Raw genomic sequence first — 8,624 nt, 5'->3', positions numbered from 1 at the left:
TTTTGAGATAGGGTTTCTCTGTGGCTTTGGAGCCTGTCCTGGAACTAGCTCTGTAGACCAGGCTGGTCTCGAACTCACAGAGATCCGCCTGTCTCTGCCTCTCAGTGCTGGGATTAAAGGTGTGCGCCACCACCGCCCAGCTGCCCTCCTTTTCTTGAAGGTCATACATTCAGAGCAGGCCTTCCTTCCTTCCTTCCTTCCTTCCTTCCTTCCTTCCTTCCTTCCTTCCTTCCTTCCTTCCTTCTTTCCTTCCTTCCTACCGAGGAACTTCTCCAACAAGCCAGCAAAGGAACTCGGTCATGTTACCCCAGTTTCTGCATGTGTGTGTACACTGATAGCTCAGGCTTCTGAAGCTCCTGGCAATGCAGGTAGTCACCACATAAGTCACAGAAAAGCTCGGAGGGCTTAGCTTTGGGGAGAAATAGCCTCAAGATGCATTTAGAAGATGCTTTGTGTTGCCTCTGTGCCTGTGCTCAGATCAGGAACAGGGCCTACAGGTGCGGGAGGGTAAAACTGTCTGGGTTTGGCAAATGGTGACACTGGCAGGTCTGATACCTCACTGTGCTTTCCTTCTTACAGAGGTCATAATTGGGACTTCCTGGATCTACCTCAGGCCTGCCTGCCTATCTTATCAGCATGGCTGCTTTCCTAGACAAAGCCACTGTCATCTCTCAGCAGAACCAATACTCCCACTTTTTCACAAGTCCCCTTGCATCCATTCGTGTGCACCTAAACCACTCTTTACAAACTAACAGTGCAGCGAGTTCCTCTGGTTAAACTTCAGCAGCTTTGGGTTTTCCATAGGATGAAGTGGCCTGTTCTTTAACATGGTCTCCACTTACCTCTTCAACTTCATGTCAGACAGCTGCCCGCCTGATCACTCTGACTCAATAATCGCTCATCTTTTTTTCTTCTAGTGTTACTAGTTTTATTTCTCTTTCTTTTTCTGTAATTTTAAAAATGAAGTTTGTTCTTTGAAAATTGTGTACGTGTGTATTTTGATTGCTCCCCTCTTATCTCCTTACCATTCCTGTAAATCCTCCCCACAGCCACTTTCCTAGATAGGACTTTTACTTTTGTTTTGTGGCTCAGTTAGTTTAACCAGGGCCATCTGTGTGACCTTTGGTTTGGAACTGTTCATTGGAGCCTGGCCGCCACCCATTGGTGGGGTCACCACTGGGTACACAACTAAAACAGCGACTCCTTATCTGCCTGAATCTATCAATTAGCAAATAGTTCACGGTGAAGGGTAGGGCTCCCTAGGCCTCTCTCTCCTCCATGCTGGGCTGTGGAGGAACTTACTCTTGTGAAGACCCAGTGCAGGCATGCACAGCTGCTGTGTGTTTGAGATTACAATGACTGTGTCTTCCTCAGAAGATGGTATTTTATAACCCTTCCCTGTGTCATATAGATCTTACATTATTTCTGTCTCCTCTCCTACTTTGCTCCCTATACCTTAGAGGGGATGGGATACATGTCTTGTTTAGGGCTGAGCATTTATCTGTCACTTAATTCTCAGCACCTCGTGTAGCTGTGAGTTTCTTCATTTACTACCATTTACTCAGAACAGGCTTCTCTGATTAAGGATGGGAGTAGCATTTGTTGATGAGTATAAGCATAAATATTTAGAGGGCAGTTTATGTTATGCCAGTTTAGCTAAACAACAGTATTCACTTTTCACCCTGTGTAGCCTAAGACCTCCCATCCGTGAGTTTTTGATAGGGCTTACTGTATCAGGCATGAATTCTGCCCTGTGGAGAGGGCCTCAAAGCCCGAGAACACTTGGTTACCCCATAGCAATAGTGCCACTGGTGCACAAGCCAGCACATCTTGATCGTGGAGTTTGTAGAGTTCCCAGTTGTGTAAGGCAATGGCTGCCTTTCCTCTAGCAGTCTCCATAGCACGTTTTAGGATGATGAGGACTAGATGGAGGAGAGAAAGCTTCTAGCTCAGTCTTAGCTTGATTTTTCTGTATCACTCAACCGAGGTGTGTCTCTACTGCCCTGTCTCTACTCCTGTTTAGTATAGGACTCAGTCTTGTTAGAGCATAAACATGGAAACAAAAAGGATACATATAGGAAAAGAAGTCAAAGTGCCCCTGTTTGTAGGGGACATGGGTACTGTACATAAACAGAAAATGCCTAGCCAGTTAGCTTTCAGTAAAGTGGCAGGATACAAAATGAACATACCAAAAAAAAAATAATAAAATCAGTAGTCTTTCTATACACCAGCGACAGAGGAGGAAATCAGGGAAAGAATCCCATTCACAGTAGCCTAATAAAAATACCTTGGTGTAAACCTAACCAAGGAGGTGAAAGAACCTCTACTTTCATCTTCTTGTTACTTCTTATCTCATGACCTTCCTTTATGCTGTGCCTAAGACTGAGCTGCTTAAGCTTAGTGCTCAGCACTGGGCTTTGTGTTGAAAAGCAGACACATAGGCTCTGATCCAGTAGGCCTTCAGGGGAACTGAAAATTTGTATCCCATCATTTCCAGGCAAGGCTGGTATGCTTGCCTGGGGTACCACACTCCAAGAACAGCTAGGCTAGAGTGTGTTTTTCTTCCTTAGTTTTGGAGAGTCCCTCAGCTCTCACATCAGCCATCTCTCTGCCCGTGGCAAGTTTCTCCCGATCCTCTGGAGTTGCTGCAGTTCCGGTTCTAGGCTAGTGTGCATCTTCTCCAAGGAAGCCCATGTTGACACTGTATTTAAGCATTTGTGCCTATAGGGTTTTCTTAACTGAATCCACTGCAAGAACCTGTCTTGGGCAGTGCTGTTTCTATGGGCCCTGCTGTTTTTTGTTCTGTGCTATTCCTGTCCCTTGCACATTTCAAGCACAAAGTAATTCTTGGTTGAATGAATAATATTGTTTCTTCTTTTTATAGGTAACTGAAAATATGTAGTAGCAAAAATGGTTTCATTGAATAAGAAGGACAAATGGGGGCCATGGATAGTAGAGATCAGAAGAAAGAATAAGCATGTTTTGTTCACCAGGGTACAGAGCATTGTAAGCAAGACACTGGGTTGTTTTTTTTTTTTTTTTTTTTTTTTTAAATTTTTCAAAGGGGCCGAACATATTGTGGAAAACCCCTTCAATTTTACCTGCTGTGATGAGGACATTAACACAGTTCTTTCTCAGCTTGCATTCTCTGGCTCATTCACACCCTCTCATTCTTTGTGAGTGGTTAATTACCTGTGTGGTTTTCGTGTTTCATATGCTGTCTTTGTTTTTCCTTACAGATATGGAATGCGCAGATGTCCCTCTGTTAACTCCGAGCAGCAAAGAAATGATGTCCCAAGCACTGAAAGCTACTTTCAGTGGCTTCACAAAAGAGCAGCAGCGACTGGGAATCCCCAAAGGTATCCTTTTTACAGTAGGATAAGGGGTCACTCAGGCCAGAGTGTTAGGGAAGGCTCTTGCTCTCCCCCAGCTAGGCTGGCTTCGAGTAGCAGCACTGGAATCAGCAGTGGCTATTGCAGACATTCGTGAGATACAGGGGCTGAGGATCCTACCTTTTTCAGCTTGTCATCACCATCTTGGTCTTAGGACAGTGTTTCTCCACCTGTCTGTACATCAGACTCTCTGGACCTCGGAGAACTTCCAGCTAGGCCCTAGCCTAGACCAGCGCAATCTTAACAGTGCTAGATATCTCTAATTTGTAAGCACCTCAAACAAGTCCAAGTTGCAGACAGGTTTGGAAGCATTTGATGTAGGATCAGTCTGGGCTACTGTGGATAAATCCTGGGGGCTGAAGTTTATGCTCTGTTTGCTTCCATGTTCTTTGGCAGGTGTGCTCGCCCTTCTGGTTTATGGAGAACAAAAAGGGTCTGGAGCTGTAAGAAAGAAGTGAGCTAAGAATTATCAGCTTCACCTAGGAACATTTATTGGATAGTCAAGAGCAGGAAGGCTTTTGTTGTTGTAGTTAAGAAAGTTGAAGGAAAGCTGTCTGTATAAATCATGCCTCTTCCTCTGCTGGATAAGAGATTTCCAGCATGGCCAGACTGGGGCTTTGGTTTAGATTTTTGGAGTATACAAGTATATTTTTTTCTTCTGTTTCCAATTTTACCCTAAACCTGGGTGGAAAACAATCCCAAACATTCTATGAGGACCAGAAGGCAGAGCAAAATAACCTCTGAGCCGTGGGTATTTTAGCATCTCATGAAGTTAGCTTTTAGATTCAAGCATCAGTCACGTGGCCATGGCAGCCCATTGTCATTTGAGCCCCTTTAGTGATATTGATGGATACAGCTCTGTCAATCCCTAAGTATTATATGCAGATTATATGTCATCACTACTATTCAAAGTAGGGCCTGTGGCAGGTGCAGACATTGCAGGGCATATGTCTAGTGTAGTCACTAATAAAGACACTTGAGTGATGTGCTATTATTGGTTGTGGTGATTATTGTAAAATAATAAGTGGCTAAGAGAAAATAATCCAGTATAAAAGCCTCCAGTGTATTGAAGAGTTGAGAGTGCCATTTGTGGGAAACCTTTTACATTGCTACTACTGCTTTTCAAGAAGGCACGTTCTCTTATCTGGGGCTTTTAAATTTTTTAATGGGTGAGAGGTGATCGATGGGAATCTTGGTCTGAATGAAAGCAGGAAGCTATTGTTGACTGACCACAGCTCCTCCTACCTGGCAAAACAGGAGAGGTGAGATTGAGTGTGGGGAGAAGCATGGGAAAGGAGCTGCAAGGTTCGTTATCACAGGATGCTGGTCCCTAGATATGAGGGTAACTGGTATCCTCAGCCTTGTTTGGTCCCTTCACTGTCTGCTCCCCAGCCTGACCTACCCCGTCCTCATTTGGTCTCTCTTTTCAGACCCCCGGCAGTGGACAGAAACCCATGTTCGGGATTGGGTGATGTGGGCTGTGAATGAGTTCAGCCTGAAAGGCGTGGACTTCCAGAAGTTCTGTATGAATGGAGCGGCATTGTGTGCCCTGGGTAAAGAATGCTTCCTCGAGCTGGCTCCAGACTTTGTTGGGGACATCCTGTGGGAGCATCTAGAGATCCTGCAGAAAGGTAAATGTGTGATCACAGGGAGGAGGGGGTTGTGTGACATTTCTCCAAGAGTAGGGGAAAAACTTGCCCAATAGCTGGATGCCCATGCCGTTGTCTGTGGGTGCTCAGCCCTGGCATAGATGGTCGGTGGGGATGTCTTTGGTACAGAGCCTAGCATAGTACAAAAGATCAGTACTTGCTGGTTTATTTTTTTGTGCATTAGGAGTTAATATTTTAATTTTTATCAAGATTGAACTTCTTTAGCATCTTGTATGCAAAAATATGATCCAAGTTATTTTGAACAAATAGTTCCCACAGCTAAAAGCTGTATTTAAAAAATATGTTTTTTTCATCAGTAACTTTAATATATCTTCCCTTGATCTATATGATGTATACTCCTGGTACAGGAGAGCACAGCTTCTTCAGTCTTCTTAGCAAGACAGATTTCTCTGCCACTCACTGACTTGGGATTATGGTAGTATGGAATACCTTTTACATTTGGAGCCAAAGCTGGGGTTATATTAGGACACGGTGTTGCAACCTTGTAATGACACAGCCTCCTCTACCGGCCTCTTCTAACCTTTTTGGACCAAGTGACTCATGTCCCGTAGCTCTGGCTGAGTATAGAAACAGCAGCAGGCGGCAAACTTGGGTGTTTCTGCGCTTATTTTTCTGAATTTCTTCTTAAAATAAATTATAGTTACCAGCAGTCAGCAGTGCCCGGGAGCTGACTGTAAGCCTAGAAGCCTGCTACCCTCTGTAACCAGGCCCACCCTTTCCCTGTGGTCACCAGGCCTAAGCTGTAGGCACAGCCACTGGGGGCAGGGCATCCAGCTCTTTCCATATAATACCTTCCTTTGTTTAAGAGTATGGCCTTCTCTCAGGGCGGAGGAGAGACCCAGTCCCAGTCCTCTGGACACAGAAGTGTGATGGCCACTCCTTTTCCGTAGCTTCTTGTTGAAAATGATCAGCCGATAAACATAGTCAAGGACTTGGTGGCTCCTCCCGGGGACAGCAGCCTTAGTGTGCACTGGTGCTGATTCCTAGGCACTGACACGAGTGACCTGATCATAAGAGGGAAAGAAAGCTGTGGCAGACTCCTCACAGAGCTGGTTTAGCTGCTGGCTCTGGAACACAACAGCAGGTTGCACCAGACCATGAAACCAAACATAGTCTGTTAATACAGCGCTTCTCGGAACGCGAATGAGCTCCCGAAGGAGATGTCCCAGCTTCCTCAGCTTTGGGTGGGCTCAGTCCACCACTGATCCTGACATATTCATATCCTTGATTCCAAAGTGTGGCAAAATAGATTTTTCTCATGGAATCGTCCCCAGTTAGTGACCAGCACTTTAAACTACTCACTTCTAAGTCTTTTTAGGTTTCACTTCCCATCCTGTGGTCTTGCTGTGATACTGTGGGCTTGTAGGAAATTTCCGTCTCTGAGATAGGGTTGGACTGTAGACTCTGTTTACGCTGCGGAGGACTATCAGGGAATTGAAGTGAAGTAGGGGTGTAACTGAATATGTTTGAGAAGGCAAGTCCTGTCATCCCAGCCAGTATCCCGAAGCAGTAAAACTGTCTTTCTATGGGTCCATAGAGCTGAAGAGGTGGTCAGAATGTTTGTGCTCAGGACAGCACGGCAGCCAGCCAGCCAGCATAGGGGCTTGGGGCGGAGCTGGAGGCCAAAGGTGCAGGGGATGTTTCAATCTGATAAGCTGCTCAGGCAGAGTTTAATCATTTTATCTCAACTGGGAACTTTTTTTTTTTTTTTTTTTTTTTTGAGTACAGGCATAAACTTGTTTTCCCATCAGCCTTTGTTCTTAGCGAGCTAGCAGATACCTGAGGAAAACCCCGTATCAGTTGTCTGGCTTTACGATTGTTTTATTTTGGGCAGTGAAATACTGCCAGGTTCTGTAAAGTGACAATAGCTACTGCATTTGATTCTAGAGTAGTCAGGGGACCCTGAGCCCACCATGACAGTTCTCCACCATGCCTTTTCTCCGTTCCTTTCTGTGTCCCAAGGAAGTTGGTGTTAAGTTGCTTCTCTTACTTTACGTAAGTCTCCTTGCTTCACTGAGTGGAGTCGCCTTACCAGTGTCCTGCTTCTTGTCTGGGCCTGAATTTGAATTCCAAGAACAATGAGAAAAGCACAGGAAAAAAAATTTTCAGACATCTGCAAAAACTGGAGGATACAAAAATCTACTTGCCCAGAGACTGAATGCGTTTCTGAAGTAGTTTTTAATTTATCTGTTTGAGTGTTAAGCACTGATCAGGGTCCTTGAGACATCCCCAGACGAGCCTGAAGATGCAGCTCTCTGAACGGGAACACAAAGATATCACAAATTTTTCCAACCCTTAGACATTCTCCACTGGGTCTTTTTCCAAGACAGTAAATCTCATTTCATAGCCCCTGAAATGATAAACTCAGCCATACTTTTGTGATCCTATCCTGAGACAAGGCCCCAGTTAGGCAACTAAGACACCAACTTCTTTAATATGCTTGAAGATTTCTTTCTTTCTTTCTTTCTTTCTTTCTTTCTTTCTTTCTTTCTTTCTTTCTTTCTTTCTTTCTTCCTTCCTTCCTTCCTTCCTTCCTTCCTTCCTTTCTTTCCCTTCCTTCCTTCCTTCCTTCCTTCCTTCCTTCCTTCCTTCCTTTCTTTTTTTCTAGAAAAAGGTTGAGGTCATCGAGGTCCTTGTGTGTCTAAGACCCTCATGGACCAAGTGTTGCTTGCCTATTATCTTTATTTTATTCCCTGATGTGTTTCTTACAGAGGACGTGAAACCCTATCAGGTTAATGGAGTCAACCCTACCTATCCAGAATCTCGTTATACCTCGGATTACTTCATTAGTAAGTGTCATCCCCCACTCTCCTCTCGCCTCTGTCTCTTGGCTCTTTATGGGAGGGAACTTGGAAAGGCCCCTGTTTTAGTCGGTCTCAGGTGCTTTAATCATAACTCTATAGAAAGTAATATTTTCTTAATTATGTTCTGCTTTTGGCTGTTTATTTTATGACTTTTCACCGAGTCCCAGCATTTAGCTTGTATGCATGTCGATCAGTCTACAAAGTCCCTGCAATGGGAAAGGGCTGCACTCTGGTTAGATTTTGATCTTATTTAATCTCATGTGTGATAGTGGCCTGGAAGAGGGCTGGGTCAGGCATTGGATTTTGTCCCAAATGCTTTCCTTGTCTATTATTGAGGATGGCAGCGTTTGATATGGAATCCCTCTGGAAGAATGGCCCATATAGCATCACATTCTAGTAAAGAAAGTAAAGCCTTCTCCTTTTTAATGTAAGATACCTTAGAACACCATAGAGGTGGCCAGAGAAAAAGAATACCATTGCATTTCTCTGATGGCTCTGCCGTCAAGGGCAGTGTTAAACAGGTGTGATGGCGCTTTTATCTTTTTAATTATTCCAGTGACAACACTTACACTCACTAGCCATCAAGAGTATCCCAAATGTTGCACACATTGTGCACACAGAGTCTCATTTACTCTTACTCATCACAGTACTCCCAGGAAGACTTAATCAACCTTATTTTACAGACAAGTAAATGAAGTCCCAAAAGGCAGGTATCTTATCAAGGGCTGCAGATAGCAAGTTGTGGATCAAGGCTGAAA

General features: G+C 44.4%; 1 protein-coding gene across 5 annotated transcripts in view; it reads left to right on the top strand.

Annotated features, from left to right (window-relative positions):
- Positions 1-8,624, top strand: part of Ets1 (ETS proto-oncogene 1, transcription factor) — a 122,789-nt gene that overhangs the window by 88,169 nt on the left and 25,996 nt on the right. For all 5 annotated transcript variants that reach the window (XM_050120033.1, XM_050120034.1, XM_050120031.1 and 2 more), the window contains 3 exons: positions 3,240-3,359; positions 4,823-5,023; positions 7,774-7,851. In XM_050120033.1, coding sequence (XP_049975990.1) covers positions 3,240-3,359; positions 4,823-5,023; positions 7,774-7,851 — 399 coding nt within the window. The remainder of the gene's footprint in view (positions 1-3,239; positions 3,360-4,822; positions 5,024-7,773; positions 7,852-8,624) is intronic.

This window comes from Alexandromys fortis, unplaced genomic scaffold, assembly GCF_014885135.2.
Source record: "Alexandromys fortis isolate MF-2015 unplaced genomic scaffold, M_Fortis_MF-2015_v1.1 scaffold_168, whole genome shotgun sequence".
In the NCBI taxonomy this organism is placed as follows: Eukaryota; Metazoa; Chordata; class Mammalia; order Rodentia; family Cricetidae; genus Alexandromys; species Alexandromys fortis.
This window is presented reverse-complemented; position numbering and strand designations above follow the sequence as displayed.